Here is a 23,152-nt window from a genome sequence, read left to right on the forward strand (position 1 = left end):
ACTTACTTAAAAGATTCATCTATGTCGTTGTAGTTATACTTTGTTCATTTTCAGTAATGTGTAATACCTTATCGTGTAACTGCTCCATAAGCAACTGTTCGCTGTTGATAGACATTTGGCTTGTTTCCAGTTTTGGGACCACATAAGGGCTGCCGTGAACATTCTTATATGTGTAACTTGGGCGCATGTGCATGGGTTTCTTTAGCACATACACCCACAAGTGGGGTGGCTGGGTCACAGCAGTAGATAAGGCAAGCGGTCTCCCTAAGTGCTTGAGCTGGTCTGTACTTTGACTCAACATAGGTAGGAGTTCCTGTTGTTCCACATGCGTGCGCCTGCTCGATATTCACTGGGTATGCTGGGAACCTCAGTTTCACTTTATCCTGTTATAGTGAGCCAAGTTTATGGTGAACTAGGGAGTTGGTTCATTTAGGCTACAGAAGCCTTCATGCGAATGACAGACTACTCTCTGTCTCTCTCTGTGTTTTATGTCTCTGTTTCTTTCTTTTCTCTGTTATTTTTTTGGCAAGTATTTTCTGGCACACTCTCTATGTACTGTGGCCCCATCAGGCTCCCTGCAGAGGTGAAGCAGATAAAGCAGAATCCTTTACTTTCCTTTAGGGGATTAGAGTGTAGTAGGAAAGATGGTCTATGAAACAGAGCTTCTTCAGTGTCATGGTAGGGCAAGGTTTAGTCTATGTCTAGCTCCAAGAAGCCCTGAATTACTTTCAACTTCATACGTGTTTTACTTTCTGCTCTTATATACATACAGCTTAAGGGATGTGATTGTTACTTTTGGCAAAATAGGGAAATCTTTTCACATTTTAAACTTTTTGCTAGGAAAAATTACCTGGAGCCAGAGTAAGTGGAGGTCTTTCCAACTTGTCCTTCTCCTTCCGTGGAATGGAAGCCATTCGAGAGGCCATGCATGGGGTGTTCCTTTACCATGCAATCAAGGTACAGTACAGCACCCGTTTGCACTTGGAACCAGCTTTTACTCAGGGCAGGGATTTGCAGATGTGGGGACGGACTGCCAGCTCCTGGGAATAACGTTTTATCCGTGCTTTAGACATCATTTGTGGCTGCTTTCATGGTACAGTTGCAGAACTGAGCAGTCGTGACAGAGACCGTGACCTAAAATATTTTCTATAGAAAACGTTTGCTGACCTCTGACTTAGAGTATCCTTGGAAATCCTCATTTTTTTTTTCTTTGTATTGCCCTTAGTTTGGTATGGACATGGGGATAGTGAATGCTGGAAGCCTCCCCGTCTATGATGACATCCATAAGGAACTTCTCCAGCTCTGTGAAGATCTCATCTGGAATAAAGACCCTGAGGCCACTGAGAAGCTCTTACGCTATGCACAGGTAGAGAGAAAAGTGTTCTGACGGATGGCTTTTCCTGCCTTTGAACTTGTCACTGACAGTTATTAGACCTTCATCATAGAATAGAAGCAAGTATCTAGTCCTGGTTCTGGGTCACTGAATTTCTACAGAGAGTTCCAGAGAAGGTGTTTTAGTGAAGGGTAAGGAAATAGTAGAAGGCCATACGTAGGCTGCCTCAGTGTTCTGAATTTAGGCTTTTTTACATTCATTTTAAAATGTAAAATTCGGGGGGCGCCCGGGTGGCTTAGTCGGTTAAGCGTCCGACTTTCGCTCAGGTCATGATCTCATGGTTCGTGGGTTCGAGCCCCGCGTCGGGCTCTGTGCTGACTGCCAGCTCAGAGCCTGGAGCCTGTTTCAGTCTGTGACTCCCTCTCTCTCTCTGACCCTCCCCTGCTCACGCTGTCTCTCTCTCTCTCTCCTAGAAATAAATAAAACATTTAAAAAAAATTTTTTTAAACATAAAATGTAAAATTCAGGATGTCTGGATGGCTCAGTCAGGTGAGCGTCCGGCTCTTTCTGCTCAGGTCATGATCCCAGGGTCGTGGGATCGAGCCCTGTGTCAGGCTCTGCACTCAGTGTGGATTGTGCTTGAGATTCTCTCTCTCTTTCTTTTTCTCTCCCTCTTCCCCTCTGCCTCTCTTCCCCATTCGTGCTCTCTCAAAAAAATATTTTTAAAAATTTTTTTAAAAATTAAAAAAAGACATATTTGTAAAAAAAAAAAAAACCCTATAAGGTAAAGTTAATTTTTTCTCATACTGAAGTAACATATGTTAATTCCAGAAAACTTAAAAAATACAGATAAACAAAAGAAGAAAATAAAAATCACTCAGAATCCTACATCCGAAGTTAACCACTGTTGACGTTTTGTTATATCCTTCTAGTCATGGTTTTGGGATTATTTTCAAAATGATTATGAACTCACTGATGTGTACACACACTCACTCACTCATACACATTTTTACCAAAACAGGCCTCTCTTCTGAGGTGCTTTTTGGTAACCTGTTTGTTCAGCAGTGTAGTGGGAACATATTTCCATTTTAGGAGTTGTTTTTCTTCCTCATAATTTAAATTAGCTATTTTGGATTTTCTTGTGCGGCTGTGTTATTGCTGGGCTCCTGTTGTGCCGTGTTTACATCTGGGTGCCTGTTGATACTAGGGTCCGGTCCATCTGTGTCAGGGTCTTGCACTTCAGGGCTTGCGGTCCCTTCCCCTCTGGTATATAGGCATGAGAATAATGATAGTGAATCTGAAAATCGGTTTCTGTTTCCCCTTACTATGTGTCGGGCAGTCCTGGGTACGTTAGGCATGTGTCTTGGGTGTTGCTTCCTACAATTCTGTCTGTCTAAGGAAGATGAGATCTTTACCTCAAAAAAACTTTCATTTATTTCCTAAAGTGAAGGCAAAGGAGGAGGTTGTTTTCACAAAGCGTGTTAGGAAGGTAGTAGAATCCTCTCGTGCATGTTGTCTCCCTCGTTAATGTTTTCCACACTGAAGTCTGAATTTAACTCTGGCAGAGATGCTCACTTTTCCTCTTGTATTGGAGAGTGAAGACTAAAGAGCTCTGGAGGAAGGCTAGGAAGGTTCAGGATTCACTGCCTCCTTGACTGATCAGCTTTACAGGTGACAAGATTTAAGTTTCTGAAATTGCCTTAGGCTCAGCAGAGCTGAAGGGGTTCAGACTCTGTGCCAGTGAACACATGCTCCTCCTCCCTGTTCCTTAAAAACAGTTCTGATTTCTCTCGTGGTCCAAGGACAGGCTGTCTCTGGCCTTGATTATTGCAAATATAATCAAATCCTGTTTCTCAGCTCATTGCATAACAAACTGTCTCTAGATCCCCCCCACTCCCAGGACTGTTTCTGCTTATCTAGACAGAGTGCTTAGCCCTTTAACAGTCTTCAGACATCAAGACCTGAGTGTGGAACACTATCTAGTTTTCTTCTTAGCCTGTCTTCCACCGACTGGGAGGACCCGTCATTAGTAACTTGGGGTTCCGGTGAAGCCAGAAGGGCATCTGAGCTTCTATAACCATGACGTTATACCAGAGTGTTCTTAACCCACACACTGATGTGCTGTTTCGGTTTTTCCTCCACTGCCCAGATGAGCCAGCCCTTTCACATAGGAAAGGTGGGACTCCTTATTTGTAAGACTGTCCTCAGTTAAGATTTTATTGACTTTGTAGTTGATGTCAGTCATACTTTTCTGTCTGTGTTTTAGTGTTTGCTTACAAGGTTTTGTTTCTGTGTATCGTGCTGAGCTGTGAAGAGGTTTTGCCCCTGGGGCACAGCCAAACTGAGGGAGCTCTTAATAGCAATTGCAAGAGCTTAACAATCCATCATATTAGAAATTTCCTCCCTCTTAATGTAGCCACAAGGACTTATTACAAGCCATTGACCCCTCTGTCAAGTAGGCTGTCTACCTTCAAGGTGACTTCTGTTACCATTAAGGGAATTAATAACCAAAACAGGTATTCTTTAATAAGTCCCAGGGGTTGCCAGCTCTGTAGCGATTTCTCAGGATGTACAAGTGCAAATGGAGCATGAGAAGCCGTGATATTAAGAGGCAAGTAAAGGTGGAAGATTTTTTTCTTTATAAGAGAAAGATCATCTCTTTTCATTATTAAATGATGCAGTCTGCACCCAAGTCCTGTGTGATACGTTGTTGAACAGGTGGAAAGCGTCTTCTCTCTGATCTTGCTAAACTCTCCAATCCCACTTTGAGGGGGTTGATGGGTTTATTGAAAAATAGTCCTTTTAATTGGGTGCAGACTGACCTGTGATGAGTAAATTATTTTTGGTAATGAAAATTCTAGATATCATGCTATCGTATGATCTTTGCAGAGTTTCCTTACCAAGCAGTACCCTAATAGAGGTCATGGCCCCTTTGGACTGGAAGGGATCTCTGTTCTGAACACAGTCATTCCGGAATGACCTTGGATTGTTAGACTATCATTGATACTTTTCTGGGGAAAAAAGTTATTTCAGCCTTCATCTAGCCTTCATCTTCCTCATTGCCATTGGAGGTGGCCTCCGTTTTGTCTTTCCCTTGCGCGGTTTACTCCCCTTGGTTCTAGAAATGAGGCACTGATCACTACAGGGACCCTGTGATGCAGAAGCTCCTCTAGAATGCCAGAGGAGCAGCCAGATGGACATGACAGCTGACTGGTCACTCTGCTTGGTAGCTTTGTGTGTGCCGAACTTCCACAGCATGTCTGGTGTGTGTCCCACCTGTGAGGCATTCTGTGTTTCCATCGTGGTGAGTGTCCTGTTGAGTAACTAGTTGGAAAGCAAGGTGAACATCACACGTCATGTCATGCTTCTGAAATAGCCGCTCTTCATTGGTACCTCTCGCCTGAAGCACTGATTTGCTGCAGCACGTCCGTCAGGTCGGTAGTTTCCATTCCCTGCAGCCCTCACACTTTGGTGAAATCTTCATTGGCCTTCACCGTGTCCTCACTGGCCGCTGTTCGTAATCACGTTCTCTATGGACCCCTCCCCACCACGTAAGCGCTGCACACTGTGGTGTTTCTGTGCACCCACCAGGTCCTTTCTCCCAGAGTGTTTGGTGCACTGCCCTGTTTTCACTCCCCCAAGTCCACGCCACTGGCAGGAATCGTCTCAGAGCAAATGGTGTGTTACCTGCATCATGTGGCGTCAATGTGTGCTTTAGAAGGGCCTTTTCTTTTCTCTCTTTGTATCTTTCTGCAGTGCCACACAGCTCTGGTTTTGTGGGTTTTGCCTTCCTTATGGTGGGACGGTATGACTTCGTATGTCTCTGCCACGTTTTCTGTGTGTGTCCATCCACCTGTGGACATTTAGGCTGCTTCCGTGTCTCAGCTCCTGTGACTCAGGCTGCACACTGTTCTTTTTAAGTCACCATCTTTAGTTTCTCCAGTAGGTGAGGAAAGCCTTGTGCCATCGTCACTGCAGTGACACCCCAGCCCTGCAGTTCTGGGGTTCTCCCAGGTCCTTCCCCTCTGCTTATACGTGGTCCATCGCCTAGCGTCCTCATGTTTGTCTCTTTCCTTCCTGTTACCAGCACTAGTCCAGGCCTTTACCTGCACTGTTAAACCTCCTCCTCCTTCTAGGCTTCTCTTAAAAATACTGCTTCCTTACTCTGCAGCTTCAGAACTTTGAATTTTGTCCTGCACCGCCACCCCATGCCCCCACCCCACAGTTGCCTGTAAGGTTAAATCTAGGCTCCATTGCATGGACTTCTGGTGCTCTGTGACTTGGCCTCTACTTTCCTGCATAAGCATTGCTACAGAAAATCTGGTTTTGCTCAGCGTTAAACCACTCAGCCAATATTTACCGAACTCTTGTTCTGTGCTGTGTACTTCACTCAGCATGGAGGACCTAACTAGTAAAAGAGCTGTGCTCTGCTGAGACACAGAGAAAGGCACAGCATGGTTGTAATCCTGCAAGGTGAGTGCGGGGTGCTGTGAGAATGCATGGTGGTGACACTGAACCCGAAGGTGTACAGCTGGTTGGGGAAAGCCTCCCAGAGCCAGGATCGGAGGAGGCCTGGAAGCAAGAGAGGAGTTAGCTGGGCGAGGATTTGGTGTTGGCATGCAGTGCTGGTGGTCCCAGCGGGGCTGGCCCAGACCTGTAAGAGGTGCTGAGTGAATGCGTGATGGATGAATGACTGTGAAGGCTCAGGGGCGAGAGAGATGAGGGGAGTGTGAGGAGCTGCAGTGCTTGGGCTCACTGGGTACGTACAGGGTGCAGCCACGGGAGAAAGCGGGATGGGCGCATCGCACGGCCCATAGCAGGGCCTTGGAAACAGGGCCTTGGCCTAGAAAAGGAATACATCCCAGGAGGAATAGGACACTTGCAGTGAATTTTTTCATGTCAGAGTGGTTTGTGATTTGTATTTGGGACAGGCCCCTCTGTTTCCAGTGCCAAAGTTGCACTGGGGACGGGTTGACTGTGGGCTGCAGAGACCAGCTCGGACTGTGGACGTGTGGAAGTGCGGCAGGGAGAAATTTTGAGGGCTTGGTGAGTGACCTAAAGAGAGGAAGGGATGAATATTCAAGAATGATACTTAGATTTTTGGTTTGGGTAACTGATGCCACCAGGTGAGATGGCGAAAACAGATAAGGCCGTGCAGTTCACCTTTTGGACCATGGTTATTGCACTTTTTGTCCCTTTGCTGAATCTGCTCATTTCTTTGAAGTGTCTCTCCCCGGGGTTTGTGGTGACAACTCACTCCTCACAGCTCTGGGTCTCGTTTGTGGCACATAGTTGTCTGGATCATCTCCTCACTTGGCCCCTGGCACGTGCTTGCTCTGGTGACTCCCCCTCTGCCCCCTTAGGATGTAGCGAGGTCCTGAGAGCATGTGCCGTGTCTTGCACCCCTTGGATGTGCCTGCGTCCGGGATGCTGTCAGACTCGGCACGTCACGGCCTCTGCACGTATTTGTGGGTAGTGATGCTCCTTGTGGAGGCCTTTGGAGGCCCAATACATGTGGGAACAGCTTTTCTTTCTGCCTGGCTATCCTTTGTTTGAACTTGCCATCTTTTAGGAAACAAAGAATGGAGCCTTACTTTGTCCTTCTAACACAAGCTGAAATCCTAAAACACCTCTCCTTGTCTCCGTCCTTCCCTCAAACGTTAAATGAGATCTTAATTCATGCTGGACACTCAGCTAGGCGCCAGCAGTGTAAAAGAAGAATAAGGCATAGTTTTTTTGCTGCTACCGAACACTGAGGGCCTGTCGTAACCACTCTCTGTCCTAATTTCAACTCAGACTCATGGCAAAGGAGGGAAGAAAGTTATCCAGACTGACGAGTGGAGGAATGGCCCCATTGAAGAGCGCCTCGAGTATGCCCTTGTGAAGGTGAGCTGTGGGAGCACCGGGTGAGTGTGAACAGGCGGGCTGGTGGCACCTTGTGGTGGTTGTTGGGGGGGAGATTCTAGGGACCACCTTCCCTCCCCTTTAGCACACTTGGCAGTGTCTAGAGATAGCTTTGGTTGTCACAGTAGGGGGTGAGGTGTTACTGGCATCCAGTGGCCAGAGATGCTGTAAACCTCCTCTAGTGCACAGGACGGGCCCACATGACAGAGAATTATTCAGCCCAAAATGTCCGTAGTGCCAAGGTCGAGAAAAGCTGTTCTAGGCCAAGTTGCTGTCATTTGATCAACAAGAAAGTCCTGGATCTTCTGCTGATAATTTGAATTTCAGACAACTTAGTCTTGGCTTCAGTGTCCTCATTTGTGAGTCTGGAGAACTTTCGAGTTCTCTTTTTGGCTCTCGAATTTAACTTTCAACTTTTTGAAACTTTTGAGGTTCATATGTTTCAGGTTGTGGAGTCACTGAGCCACATCCAGGGGACCTTGAACTGGGGACACCTAGGATGAAGGCTTCATCAGTGAGGGCTGGATGAGTCAGGAGAGGCTTCACAAGTTTGAACTTCGCCTGAGGGTCCTGCCCATTGTCATTCCTCCCCAGCCCAGAGCTTTGCCGTGACAGAACACGCAGATTCCACAGGAGATCTTTAGTAATGTATAATCTGCTAAACCACCAGGATACACAGTGTATTTTATGATGAATTTGGACTTTACTTACTAGTATTCCTTCTTTCACTGGTAACTCACCATTGCATACTTCCATGGAGCGCTTACCTTGTATCAATAAAGCCAGCTGAGCACTAGGTTATTTCATTTAATCCTTAAAAATAACCACACGAGGCAGGTACTCTGTGACCATTTAGGAAACTGAGGCTTGATAAATTGCTTAGATTGGTGATAGGAGCCAGGATTTGAACCTACGCAATCTGATTCCAAAACCTGTACTCATAAGCTTTTCCGTGATTCATTCTTTATTGGCTGTTTGGCCTTAGGTAGGTTTTTAATGTGATTTTTATCCTTTTTTTTTTTTTTTTTTTTTTTNGGTTAAACCAGGAAAAATATCCCCGGCCTCTGAATATAATTGAAGGACCTCTCATGAATGGCATGAAAGTTGTCGGTGACCTTTTTGGAGCTGGAAAAATGTTTCTACCTCAGGTTGGCAAAAGATGGGAGTAGTTTTAACAATTGAAAGAAAAAGACTTTGTCCTTTAGTAAATAAATAGCAAGTTTCGGTAGATTTCTCAAGTTCGAATTTTGACAAGAGCTCGTGGCACTGAGATCTGGTCATTCTTTCTGTAAATATACTTCCGAGTAATGTCCGGAAGGTCTATCTTTGGGGTGATGTGCAGGTTGGTGGTCATCTGGAAATTCTTAGCTTTCTGACAGGGAGGGATGCCACATCTTACCCCCAACACCTATCTGCTCTTCCCCAAAGTGAAGACAAAACCCCAGCTTCACGTAAAGTTAATAGTATTAGCATTTGATTTGACCAGCCAGTGTTCATCTTTAAGGATGCTTTTAGAATAGAGATAAGTGTTAAATTTTACGTTTTGAGAAAACCAGAACTCTTATTTTGATTTACAGGAGCTACTAACCTTATCAGTCAGCAAACATATGTGGGGCCATCAGGGTTGGGGCTGCGAGCCATACAGAACAAGGCCCTGTTTTTGTTTTGTTAATTACTCTTTCTGTATTTAACTGAATGCCCACTTTCTTTCATAACATTCACCCTTTTTCTAACAGCTTTTTTGTTGTATAATTAACATACAATGAAGTGCATGTTTGTAGAGGATACTATGTGGAAATGTTATCATGTGCACCAGCGAAACTACCACCCCTGGAGATGAGGAACGATTTGTTGTCCTATCTTCATCTCCTCCAGCCTGTGACAGCTCCTCAGTCTTTGTTTCTCATGATGTTGACTTTTAACTTTGCATTTTGGAGATGACGTTAGACATGTAGACAAACTGCAAATGTAGTTTGAAAAACGCCTTGTATATCCCTTCCCCAGCTTCCTCCCCAAATGTTAACATTTTTCCTTGACTCTAGTGCAGTTAACATTGGTGTTATGCCATTAAATAAAGACCTTACTCAGATTTAACCAGGTTTTTTAAAATGTTTATTTATTTTTGAGAGAGAGAGAGGCAGAGCACAGACGGGAGGGAGCAGGGCAGAGAGAGAGGGAGACACAGAATCTGAAGCAGGCTCCAGGCTCTGAGCTGTCAGCATAGAGCCCGACCTGGGGCCCAAACTCATGAACTGCGAGATCGTGATCTAAGCCGAAGTCAGATGCTTAACCGAGCCACCCAGGCACCCCAGGTGTCACCAGTTTTCCCACTATTGTTTTCTTTTTATTCCAGAATCCCACATTGCTTTTATCCTGGCCTCTCTAACAGCTCCTCAGTCTTCCTTTGTGACCTTGACTTTTGAAGAGTGTAGCTCAGTTTTTTTTGTAGACTGCCCCTCAGTGTGGGTTTGTCTCATGTTTGCTCATTTTTGGCAAGCATAAGAGTGATGCTGTGCCCTTCTCAGCGGCTCATATCAGGAGGCCAGGAATGTTGCTATGTCTCATGACTGGTTATATTAACCTTGATCATTTGGCTAATGGTGTCTGCTGGGTTTCTGCACTGAGAATTTACTTGGAGACCCTGCATGGTATTCCCACCCTTGAATTTTAGCATATGTTGATGAATTTTGTAAAAGGCCCCTTTCTTCTTTAAGCATAAGCCTTTAATTATAAGTAAATTGTAGTGCTGGGGATCGAGGTGAGAAGGCTGAGAAGGGGCTCTGGTGGAAATGGGTGCACAGAACTTGGAGAAGCGATGGGCAGCCTTCTAGGCTAAGAAACAGCAGTGTGCAGAGGTTCGGCTCCTAGCCTTGTTTTCCTTCTGTGCCTCATTCATTGTCTTTCCCCACAGGGAACTCATTCCTGATCCTGTCTTCTGTCAAAAGCAGACTCCAGTGTGGCTGACCCGAGGCCAGAGCTGTGTTCTTAGTTTATGCTAAGATTTCATGAGGGGCTTTTAGCAACCATTCAGGTGCTTTGGTAAATGATGCTGGACTCTGTGTATTTTTCCTAGGTTATAAAGTCAGCTCGAGTCATGAAGAAGGCTGTTGGCCACCTTATTCCTTTCATGGAAAAAGAAAGAGAAGAAAATAAAATGCATGCTGGCACAGAAGAGGAAGAGGCAAGTCATTTTGTCCAGGCCGGTGGGCCCCGTGAGGAATTGGTCTCTAAGACTGTTACTGGGGTGGGGCAGGGACCATGGGGGTTGGCTGTGCCTGTCATTGACGATAAAATAGAGCAGTGATCTTTTACTGAGTATACCCTGGGATTTTCCTCTAAATGTGGCTTTATGAATTTTTAATATGAACGTAGGTTTTCAAATAGAGCCCATGATTTCAAAACAAAACCAGTTTGTTCATCTATTGACCATTTTCAAAGCTCCTACTATGTGCCAGGTACTGTGCTAGACACTGTAGCTAGGGAGATGGATCCCTCCCCTGAGGTGACTGAGTAATGTTTGGCTTTGGAGAACCTCTTGACTGAGTTTTCTCTGTATACTGGTAACGTCCTTAGCTCTGCTTGTGGGTCCAATTTAATTCTTTTTTTTTTAATTTTTTAAAAATTTATTTCTGAGAGAGAGAGAGAGAGAGAGCAGGGGAGGGTCAGAGAGAGAGACACCGAATCTGAAACAGTCTCCAGGCTCTGAGCTAGCTGTCAGTGCAGAGCCCGATGCGAGGCTCGAACCCATGAACCATGAGATCATGACCTAAGCCAAAGTCGGACACTCAGCTGACTGAGCCACCCAGGTGCCCCTGATCCAATTTAATTCTTGTTGGCTGTCCCACCAGAGTAAATCATTAAGCTTTGACCTTGTTTAGCTCCCCAAGAAGCTCAACCAGCTTTGCCCTGGGATTCTGAATCCTTAAATTCTTGTGAGTTTCTGAATGGCTCTGCCAGACCTCCCACTTGCCTTGGGTGCCTTTTTCTTTTCTTTTTTTTTTTTTTAAATTTTTTAATTTATTTCTGAGAGAGAGACAGTGTGAGCAGGGGAGGGTCAGAGAGAGAGGGAGACACAGACTCTGAAGCAGTCTTCAGGCTCTGAGCCCGCTGTCAGCACAGAGCCCGACGTGGGGCTCGAACCCACGAACCGCGAGATCATGACCTGAGCCGAAGTCGGACACTCAACCGACTGAGCCACCCAGGCACCCCTCTTTTTTAAAATTAACTAATTAACTGAGGGAGAGGTTGCTGGCCGGGCATAGGACGATAGTACTGAAGAAACCAAAGATAATTAAATGGCCTGTGCCAGGCTGATGAGATGGTGGTTCAGATTCTGATGGGCTGTTTGAGGTCCACCAGCTGCTCCCTCTGTTCCCTCGCACCCCTTCCTGCTCACAATAAATATTTCTCTGTGTTTTTGCAGTTAAAGATCCGTTTTTCAGCTACTGGGATGTGTTATATTCGAACTTAAAACTGTTCTTTGAGGTGATGGGACCTGTGCTTGAAGCTCCCTTTGCTCCCCCGCTAGGCAGGCCGCCTTTGAACTGCTCGAGGGCACAGCTTTGTACATGCAGAGCACGTGGTGTGGGTTCTGGGTCTGTCTCTGAGGCAGTCTCGACCCCTGTCTGGCTCCAGAGACTTAAGTTGCTCTGTGCTAAGTGACTACACCGGTGCTCAGCTGCTTGTCTTGCTCCCTAGGACCCCTACCAGGGCACCATCGTGTTGGCCACCGTGAAGGGGGACGTGCACGACATAGGCAAGAACATAGTTGGCGTCGTCCTTGGCTGCAATAATTTCAGGTGAGTTAAGACCCACCTCTCTCATCCCCTTTCCAATTTAAAAATAAAAGCATTTGCAGCAATGATTCTGTATGGGTTGGGAGGGGCCATGGATGTTGGAGGTTATTTTTAATTTCTGTTTCTGACTCTGTTTTCCCACTTTCTACATTGAACACACCTTTTCAAATGAAATCATCAGTAAGTCTGTCACCTGTTAATCTGGTTGATAAGGACAAAGGGAACAGTGAAAACTATTCAGGCAGGGTCAGAACAAACAAGAGGCTTCTTGAGAATTGACCTTGGGCTAGCGGCTCTAATTATTGGAACACTGGGTTCCTGCCCGTAGTCAGCGGCCTGGAGCATATTCTCTTTTTCTTCTTTTTCTTCTCGGTAAACTGATGGCAGTCTTACAGCTGAGATCTTATACGACTTGGCTGAATGGGCTTTTAGAAGAAGGCTGTGACTGTACAATTCTCTCCTTCCTCTGCTTAGAACAGGACTCTGCATGCCTCTCGGAAATGATGCAGCTAGATTTTGGAATGTTGTACAGAAGTAAAGTCTCTTGCTGATGTATCTTTTTATAGTGGATAAATATTCAGCCTTAAATTACTTCCATGTGAAAGCTGATGACCTATAGTAAGTGTATGTTTTGCTCAGATTTCAACATATTCTTTACGATCCAAAGCCTCATATAACTAATGCCTTCTCTGGTCCATGTCCAGCCAACAGTCGCTTTGAGTCACGGACTGCCTTCCAACATACTCTTTGCTCTGTGAAGAGTAGAGCCAGGCCTGTGGCACAGCTGTGGTCCCTCACGGGTCTCTCCAGCTATCCAGTTAACCCTAACAGCCCTCCCTCCTGTCCACTTAGTTAACCACCTCTGCACTCGAGGCTAACTTAATGCAACCAAGAAGCTCTCAGGAAGCTGGAAACAGAGGAACGATGTCAGGATGGCACTTCTGCCTCTGTCTTCACATGCACTTCTGTTTTCTGCCAACTCACTGTCAAAACACTTAGCCCTCTCTCCCAGTCCTGCAGATGAGGAATTTTGTTCTTGGGATGTATTTATTCTTTTTTAAATGGTAAATACATTGGAGGTTGTTGTCATGAGATTTCAGCTATAGAATAAGTATTTGGATAAGGGGTTTGCCTCCTGAAATCTACATCTCTGGTCCTGTCTCACCTTTTCAAACCTGACTTTTGTTTCTATTTGCATTCATCACAATTAGTCAGAATTGAATTTAGCTTATAAATGTTTATAGATCGTCTGCTACACACCACACATTATACTAGAGATACCAAGATGATTTAGTCGACTTTTCTTAAGAAACTCAAGAAAGTTACTGTTTATGAGGCTAATAGCCAGGTACCTATACAGATGTAATCATGGTCCAGAAACTTGAAAAAAAGCAGCTTGTAGTAGTTCTTGAGATATTATTGTCATGAGTTTATAATTTTTTATTTTCAGAAAGTGGATAAGTAGCTAAGAGAATCACGCTAGGAATGTTTTCNCTCCAGGGTGCTACTCCAGCTGAGTGTCAGCATCTGTGAAAGCCTGCTTATCAAACTCGAGGTTTCCTCCAGCACATCCAGGTCCTCTGCCCTGTGCATTGAAGGTCTGCTCCCCTTTGCTCATAAGTCTAACTGGAGAAACATCTTCTACTGAAACTGTAATTACTCCTTTTACAAAAACATAAGTGAGTATGCAAACCTTTTCTATCACGACAGACACCCTTCTGGGTCTTGTGCCTCTTAACATGTGGCCCCCTGGTCAGTTTAGTGTTATGTATTATCTAGTAGGCAGGTGCCCCCCGCCACCCCCACTTCTACCTTATGTAGTTAAATGTATACTTTGGCTGAGCCTCTGGATTCTAGACTGGATCTGGGCTGAACCACCCCGCTGGTGAGTGAGTTTAGCAAACTGTCCAGTCTCAAATCCTGAGGCAGCTTTCTAGCTCCTGGCTCTTTGTCACTGATGCAGAAAATCTCACACGGTGGTAAGGATATTTTTCTTTTTGAAGAAAAAAGAAGTCAGGAGGACTAAAGGTGATTGTTCTGTCCTGACAAAGAACATTTTTATGGGGATGATGCATTAGATTCTGTGATCTAGTAGAACATATAAATTTAAGAATTTGAATAGACCTAAGAGATAGATCCACTACAAGACTACTAATACCTAACATTTGTTTACCACTTCACAAATGAGCTAGTGCTTTTATATCACTGATTTTTCTGTTTTCTGTCTTTTCCTGATGTTTTTCTTTTTCTTTCTTTTCTTTTATCCTTCCTTCTTAGGGTTTTGATCCTGCTTTGCCTGCTTCATTTACTGTCTTTCACATTTTACAGCTGAGGAAACTGAGGCTTAGAGAAGTTAAGGGGTTTCTTCATGGTCACAGAATCAGCAAGTGGCAAGCCATATACTCGGCTTCTGATTCCAAAAGTCTCAAGACTCTGTGTGCTGTCATTTTATCTTCCACCATTGAGTATAAAGTTAAACAACTTTAACTGTAATATTTAATATTAATATTCTAGTTAAGTTCCTCTTAAGTAATTTAAAATATTGAAAAATGTTTTTTGATCAGATATTACATGAAAATGGATTTTAGATATGCTCCTTAATAATTATTATATAAAAAGAAAGTGTGGGAGCATCAGGGTGGCTCATCCAGTTGAGAGTCTGACTCTTGATTTCAGCTCAGGTCATGATCTCATCGTTCGTGGGTTCAAGCCCTGCATTGGGCTCTGCACTGACAGCATGGAGCCTGCTTGGGATTCTGTCTCTCCCTCTCTCACTGCCCCTCTCCTGCTTGTGCGCTCTCTTTCAAAATAAACATTAAAAAAAATGCACACTGGTAATGCACAGGTATATGCACACTGTAAACACAGGTAATGCACACTGTTTAATTGTGTGAGAAAAAGGATATGTCAGTAGAAAATTTAAAATTAGGTTTCATTTAAAATTATATTGGGGTGCCTGAGTGGCTCAGTCGGTTAAGTGTCCAACTTTGGCTCAGGTTATGATATCGTGGTTCGTGAGTTTGAACCGCATGTTGGGCTCTGTGCTGACAAGCTAAGAGCCTGGAGCCTGCTTTGGATACTGTGGCCCCCCCTCTCTCTGTCCCTCCCCTGCTCGTGCTCTATCTCAGTCTGTCTCTCAAAAATAAATAAATGATAAAAAATTAAAAAAAAATAAAATTAGATATCTTATATCTAGTATTTTAAAAATATGGATCTGGTGAAACAGATAATAATAACAGAGGCCTATTTATATTTAACCAGTGGTTGCTAATCTAACTGTCTAATATGAGTAAAAATTAAGCAATAAACAGATGGCTATAAATGAAATAGTTTCAAACTGAATAATGTCATAGTGTTCAGTTGGGTGAAAAAGAAGACTGTATCTAAGTCAAGGGCAAACTAGTCCAGTCTGTCCTATGCACCACACATACTCACCTGATAATTATTCAAAGACTTTCAACCATATATATATATGGGGGAGGGGTATTATATCGTTTTCCTGGCTTATTGAGATATAATTGACCTATAATATTGTATCAGTTTAAGGTGTACAATGTATTGATTTGGTACACTTGCATATTGCACTATGATTACCACCATAGTGTTAGCCAACACCACCTTCGCTTCATATAGTTATCATTTCTTTTTTATTGTGGTGAGAACATTTTCTCCACATCCTGGCCAATGCTTGTTACCCCTCGGCTTTCTGAGAACAGCCATTCTAACAGGTGTGAGGTAATAATCTCATTATGGGTTCGATTGGCATTTTCCTGAAGATGAGTGATACTGAGCATCTTCTGATAAACATTGTTGGTCCTTCAGATGTCTCCTTTGGAAAAATACCTATTCAGTTCCTCTTCCCAACTTGTTATATTTGAAAGGGAGACTTTCCAGAATTTATTTTATTTATTTTTTTAAAAAGGAGAAATGGAAACAGATTCTGTCAGCACCACCACTTAACCACAAATCAGACTTTGGTGGGAGACTGCAGTGTGGTTGGGTACTTCCATCTGGTGGTAGCATGTGTGAATTGCAGGATCAGAGATAAATGCCATCTCTGTTCACTTCCCTTCACGAGACCCCAAATATGATGCACTATGAATGGGTGCAGGTGCAAGGCTTTGATTTTCCTTTTTAATTTTTCTAGAGAATATCTAGAATACTTCTAGAAAGTAAAATGGACTTTATTATAGTATTGTATGTATTCTCATGTAGTATTGGATACCTTTGCTAAAGCATCGAGTGCAGCTTTTATTTCTGAATTAAAAGCTCAAATTAAATGCTTGCATTTAAAGCTCTGTTGTAAACACTTTAGAAAGATGATTTTTAAAATCGTTTTCCCATAACATAGATTTTTAAATTCTCTTTAGTCTATCCTGTGGCATAATATAAGAATGTGGATCGGAAGAGGCCTGAGGACATGGAGTACATGGCTCCAAGTGAAGAAACCAGGGGAAAATAAAGGGAAATGGAGATTTAGGTGGGGGAAACAGGAAGTTGCAGTAAAGAGGAAGGACAGTGGAAAGGGATGATGGGAAGAATGGCGGCAGCCATAGAAGGCCCCCTTCCCTGTTCCACCCCCGCTACCACCCAGGCTTCAGGTCCTTTGCTTCAGCTAAAGTTCCCCAGGGCTGGGTGGTTCATCATTCTGGACCTTTAGTGCCAATATCTGTGTGGACTACAGTCTTTTTTCCTTCATCCAGCTAATACCTACTTTTTTCAAATTCAGCCTAGGTATCTCCCTCTAGGGATGCTTCTAACATTGGTTTAGATGGCTTCCCTCAACATGCCACAAATGTCACACTGTATTCAAATTCCAAACCTGCCAATACTTTCTCAGCTCAGGTGTGTGTGGAATCCCTTTTCCCTTGAGGGTGGGGGTGGGAGTGGCCTCCATCTGGGTTGCTTGTCCCTGGTGGTGAGCAACCACCTTCATGCATCTCAGTGCTGTAAATATTACTCTCTGTGCCTGAAAGTTCTCCCCCGATGAATGATGTGTTTGTTTCCCAATATTCTTAAGACAGGCTAATAAATTGGAAGTTGAACTTGTGTCCCAGTTGCCTAACCCATTGTTCTTAGACCTCTTCTTTCCTCACTCACCATAGGTTTTCTCTGTCTTTTCCTGATTTCTCCTTCTCTGTGCGACCCCTAAATAGGGGAATACTCCAGGGCTCAGGCTTCAGACCTCTTCTCCTGTTACCCAGGGTGGTGCTTCTCAGGACATCATGTGCCTTCCCTTCCCTTGGGAGTCTTGTTAAAAGTCAGACCTGAGGAAAGTAGGTCTGGACCTGAGGCTCTGCAGTTCTGAAGAATTCCCAGGGGGCACACCCAGGCCAACAAGGCCCCGCGAAGGACTTTTCTCCTCTAGTCTCATGACTTTTTAACACCATCATTTGGTGCCAGGTGCCAGGTTCTGTCTCCAGCATGGACCCCTCACCAGAACCCGACTCACGTATCCAGTTGACCACCTGAGAGCTTCATTTGGATATCTAAAGAAATTTCAAACCTACTATTTTGAAAATTGCACTAGTTACCACCCTTTAAGATGCCCTCTCTGACCTCTGTGCCTATAGTCCCCTCCTTCCCGCATTTCTGTCCAGCCACAAGGCCTCCTTACTGTCCTCAAACAAAGCCAGCATGCATAAGATGTTCCCGAAGGACATACTGCTCAAAACAAGAGAAAGGAACAAGAGCAAGTGGATTCTTGCCATCCGACTGATGATGTGTAATTGAATTTTGAAAATAACATATGACGTTGAACAGTCAGCTTTCAAATATATGCCTTCTTGTCTTGATTTAAAAGCAGTATACTATTGTGCTTAATTTTGTATGCAACAGTCTATATTTGGTCCTACTTTAACAAAAGATGCAGTTACCAGCCGTTTCCCAATATGCTGAAAACCAAAATGTGGCGTCATGTCACTGTGCTTGGGACCTGCCCTCCCACATCAGTAAAACCCACAGCATTCACTCTCTGCCTGGTTAGTGCCGACAAAGCTGAATATAGTTATCGATGATTTGAAATTGTCTGCTTTTTAATGAGGATTCTGTATGGGCTGGGTTTTATTTATTTTTTTAAATTTTAAGTAATAATGGAAGCAAGCTAAAAAGTGAGTATAAAACGTTACATAAGTGAGAAATGGGACTTCTTCCTGTCAGCTACCCTCTCTCACCAGATGATGGTGTGTCAAGTAGTAGTTGATTGATTTTTTGAAAATTATTTTGCCTATTTATTTTTTTTAAATGTTTGTGGGTTTTGTTTGTTTTGTTTTATTTTTTTTGAGAGAGACAGAGCAAGCAGGGGAGGGGCAGAGAGAGAGGGAGACACAGAATCCAAAGCAGGCTCTGAGCTGTCAGCACGAAGCCCGATGCGGGGCTCGAACCCATGAACTCTGAGATCATGCCCTGAGCTGAAGTTGGACGCTTAACCAACCGAGCCACCCAGGCACCCCAAATTATTTTGCCTACTTTAATTGTTGACATTATGAAAGAGGTGAAAATCATGCTGTGAAATGCATACACATGATGAAATTAAGTTGTAAAAATGACCGCCATGATGGGTACTTTCTAAATCTCAAACAGAGGAGTCGTACGTGGAACATTGTCCAGGGCAGGAATCCTCTGCGTTCAGAAAGCTGCCTCTTCTATGAATTGAAGACCCCCTCCAGTCTTACTCTGTCCCACAGAGCAGCCCTTGCATCCTCTGCTCTGTGCCTGCCCTCTTTCTTGTGTGTGGTCCCCAATTCCCTGGGTCAGCTTTTCCTTTGAGTCTCTCACCCTGTCTCCCTCAGTGATCCTCTCTCTGGTTCCGTCTCCCTCTCGCGTGGCTCAGTAACCAGATTGTCTTATCGTCCGCTTTCCGTGGGCAGGAACTGACCTCTTCCTGATTATCCTTCATACTGGCTTCCAGCTAGTCTCTCCTGTCCAGTAGATGTTAACTTTTACTGAGTGAGCTTGCCCAGCGTTTTTATCGGCCTCAATGGCCAAGAGAATGGGTGTTGGTGTCAGATCGTGCGTGGTTCATGTCCCAAATCTGCTGCTAATTAGTTGTGTGACTGAACAAGTTACTTAATATCTCTGGGCTCTTCTTCAGTAAAATGGGGCCCATAGTGGTGCTTGCCTCATGGGCCACTTTGAAGGTGAAATGAGATTGCTTATGCAGAAAGCTTACATGGTGGAGACGGCCACGTGTCCACTGACAGAACGAATAGACAGAATGCGTGTATCCATCGTGATAAGTGAAATAAGCCAAATATAAGGACAAATGATATATGAGTTCACTTACACAAATGTCTACAATAGGCAGATTCACAAAGACAACTGGGGGGAATGGGGAACTGTTGCTGAATGATTAGAGTTTCTATTTGTGGTGACGACTGGGTATTAAAAATAAATAGTGGTTATGGTTGCACAACACTGACTGGCTCTAATTAGTGCCACTGAATTTTAAGCTTAATGGTTAGAAGGGCACATGGTATTTTGTGTATTTTACCAGAGCTTAAAAAAAGAATAATGTAGGGATGCCTGGGTGGCTCAGTTGGTTAAGCATCTGACTCTTGATCTCAGCTCAGGTCAGGATCTCATGGTTCGTGAGTTCAGGCTCCGCCTCGGGCTCTACACTGATGGTGCAGGGCTTGCTTGGGATTCTATCTCCTTCTCTGTGCCCCTCACCTACTTGTTCTCTCTCTCTCTCTCTCTGTTAATAGAAATAAACTTAAAAAAATAATAATGTAGTATGCCAAAAATAATTGAATTATATATCTTGAATGGGTGAATTTTATACTGTGTGAATTCAGTGTCAGTAAAGCTGTTTTAAAAATCTCAGCTTAGCGCCTGGCATGTGGTAAGTACCTAATAAATGGTGGTTATAGTTGTGATTGTCAATCCTTAGCAAGTCACTGTGATTCCAATTTATATTAGAGGAGTATTTGATGGCTAAGTAAGGCTTTGTCTCTGTGGGTTCTCATCAATTTTCTCACCTCATTTCTGTCCCTCAGAGTTATTGATTTAGGGGTCATGACTCCCTGTGACAAGATACTGAAAGCTGCTCTTGACCACAAAGCAGGTACTGTGCTACAGACTTTGGGCCCTCCGAGTGTCGTTTCCCCCATGTCTGTCCGTCAGTGAGTGGTGACGCCCCAGCCCGTTCTGACAGGTGCCAGCTCCAGCTCCTCCTGTGAGGGGGCTGTTTTCATTGTCCTTGATGGTAGGGGTTGAATCGGTGAATAGACGACTTTGAAACTCCATGCAGCTCAGAAGATGGGGAATGAAACAGGTTTCTTATTACAGGGTTGCGTTAGATTTTTTTTTTTTTTTTTTTTTTTTTTTTTTTTTTTTGTCGTTTTTATGTTTCTTCAGATACTGGTATGTTCAAGTTCTGGAAGTCATGAACAATGTGTTTTATTTGCATGGCTTCCCCCAATTGTGGCAAGTACGTTGTTGCAACTTTAAGTTACAAATCCTGCATATTATCTAAAGCAAACAAAGTGAAACTCCCCAATCAGAAAAGATGTTTTAGAATTAGAAATGGGGAGTTGATGTTAGGTCTTATGGTCTTTATTACAAAGCTGCTAAAATGAGTCTTCTATACTTCTCTGCTTTTTCTCTCCTCTTCCTTCTCACTGTCCTTTCTTCTTTTTTGAAATACTAGATATAATTGGCCTGTCAGGACTCATCACTCCTTCCCTGGATGAAATGATTTTTGTTGCCAAGGAAATGGAGAGGTTGGCTATAAAGATTCCATTGTTGATTGGAGGGGCAACCACATCAAGGTAAGTCACGCTAACGAGCTGCTTGCTTTCCCTTAAATTCTTTTTTAAAAAGGTGGGGTTTTTTTAGTGTTGTTATTTATTTTTGAGACAGAGAGAGAGACCAAGCATGAGTGGGGAAAGGGCAGAGAGAGAGAGGGAGACACAGAATCGGAAGCAGGCTCCAGGCTCTGAGCTGTCAGCACAGAGCCCGATACGGGACTTGAACTCATGGACTATGGATCATGACCTGAGCCCAAGTCAGACTACTTAGCTGACTAAGCCACCCAGGCGCCCCTTCCCTTAAATTCTTTTAAATGCCAATGTTTAAAAACAGCAATGAAACCTGGGTTGTTTTTGAATTATACTTAGCACATCGGTTCCTTATTGTATAAGGGCATGAGCTTTCAGTTTTCACTTAGACAGGAGCCTGGGCCAGGACACTTTTGGAGCATGCTCTAGGAGACTTCCTCTGTGACCACCCCACCCTTTGCCTTTTTTGGGATTCTTTGGCTTATTGTTGTCTTTTCCTTAATCTTCTCTCCTCCCATTTGGTTCTTGAGATTTCTGTTAAACACTCTTCTGGAAATCAAACCAAGTGGAGAAGGTGTATTTTTTGGCACAAAGACATGGCTTGAACTTCAGCGCACTCTCTGTCTCAAAGCAGGTATCTGATTGAGTAATAAATACAGGTTCCCTTGAAGAAACTCCAACCTGAAAATAGTTGAGGCAGAAGGCCAGCCTAGCAAGAATGAATCAGAGAATCACCTTGGGAAGTTGTTTAAAGGGGGAACCTTTGGAGAACCTTTGGGTTAAGCAATTTAAAGGAGAGAAAGTTCTAAGTTGGTCACATGGCCAGGTTGGTTCTGCCCGATTTCAGCCTCATATAAATGGAATCCTGTTGCATGTAATCTTATGTGTCTGGCTTATTTTGTGCAGTGTTATTATACCTGGGGGGTCCAGACCGCTTGTTGCAGGAGTTGCTGTTCCCTTGTGGTGTAATATCCCAGCGTGTAATATACTAGGACTTAGTTATCCATGCAGCTGTGGGGGGTGTTGGGTTTTTCCAGTGTGGGGCTGTTTGGCAGAATGCCAACTCGCTGGGTCATATGCATGTGATTGATCATTGGCGTTGGACGTTGCTGGGTAGTTTTCCGAGGTGATTGTATTAGTTTACACTCCCACTGGCATTTATGAGAGTTCCAGTTATCCCACACCCTTTTCAATTTTATCCATTTTGGTAGGTATGTAATCACATCCTGGTAAGGTTTTCATTTGTGTTTCCTTGCTGACTAATAATGCTGAGTACCTTTTCACATGTATGTTGACTGTTTATGATTTTTAAGTCTTTTTTTTTTTTAATTGGCTATTCTGCCTTTTTTCTTACTGACTTGTACATATGCTTTATTTATATTGGATGCAAGCCCTTCATTAGAAACATATATTACAAGTAGACTCCTCCATTATGACTTGCCTTTTGCTGTCTTAGTTGTAATTTTAAATAACAAAGCTTTTATGTTCATGAAATCTGGTTTATCAGTCTCTTCCTTTACAGTTAGTTCTTTTTGTATCTCTGTAAGACTCCATCTATTCCTGGGATGGAGCAGCTTTGCTAGAAGGCGTTCAGAGTTTGGATGTCTTAGAAGCCCTCTCAGAGCCTTATTATTACCTCCTGCAGAACTGTTGAGAGCCCAGCAGCCTTCCAGTTTTTCCCTTTGCTAACTGTTATTTGAGCAGATGGCAGCTCGGGACTTCCGAGTTGTCACGAAAGGAGATGAGGAGGTATGACTCCGGACCTCTGTGGCCTGTGGTGGCGTGATGGAGCTAGATTTGCACTCCCAAGGCACTTGCAGCAAGCCTCAAGGCTGTCTGATGGATCCTTGGAGAAGCTGAAAGGGCTGTACAGATTTGGGGTCATGTGTGCATGGAAATATGCCTGGGGTTCCCTTTTGAACTGGTAGCTAGAAGGGAACGAAAGACTGAATATTCTCCTGTCTGTGACGCTTATGGTTTTGTATCACAAACTAGAAATGACTTTAATGGCAATCTGGCCCTGTTAGCTACAGACCTTCTCAAAGGCACAAATCTAGCAGTTCCCTTTTCTAAATGGTTGAGAGCCAATAACTGCAAAATGTCTTTTTCAGTTATATTGTATGAGTAATGGAGAATTCAGAAGGAATTCAGTGCTCAGAAATAGAGGTAATTTTCCAAACATACACATTTTTTAGTTGTTAGGAGGGAAGGTGTCAAATCATGTAACTGGTACTGTTTTCCTCTCTGAGTGGCTGCCAGGAAGGCTGGAGCTCAGGCCTGGGTATGGGATCTCACAGACCCAACTTCTGCGTCTGACCCCACTGCTCAGTGTTCGCATC

At 43.8% G+C, this 23,152-nt stretch overlaps 1 protein-coding gene across 1 annotated transcript in view; it reads left to right on the forward strand.

Moving 5' to 3' along the window:
• Positions 1 to 23,152, forward strand: part of MTR (5-methyltetrahydrofolate-homocysteine methyltransferase) — a 104,129-nt gene that overhangs the window by 58,067 nt on the left and 22,910 nt on the right. Inside the window, exons 17-23 of the mRNA XM_077751699.1 lie at positions 841 to 957; positions 1,226 to 1,366; positions 7,130 to 7,219; positions 10,311 to 10,418; positions 11,936 to 12,036; positions 20,031 to 20,098; positions 20,684 to 20,804. Of these exons, the coding sequence (XP_077607825.1) occupies positions 841 to 957; positions 1,226 to 1,366; positions 7,130 to 7,219; positions 10,311 to 10,418; positions 11,936 to 12,036; positions 20,031 to 20,098; positions 20,684 to 20,804 (746 nt within the window). The remainder of the gene's footprint in view (positions 1 to 840; positions 958 to 1,225; positions 1,367 to 7,129; positions 7,220 to 10,310; positions 10,419 to 11,935; positions 12,037 to 20,030; positions 20,099 to 20,683; positions 20,805 to 23,152) is intronic.

This window comes from Crocuta crocuta, unplaced genomic scaffold (assembly GCF_008692635.1).
Source record: "Crocuta crocuta isolate KB4526 unplaced genomic scaffold, BGI_CrCroc_1.0 scaffold59-1, whole genome shotgun sequence".
Taxonomy (NCBI): domain Eukaryota; kingdom Metazoa; phylum Chordata; class Mammalia; order Carnivora; family Hyaenidae; genus Crocuta; species Crocuta crocuta.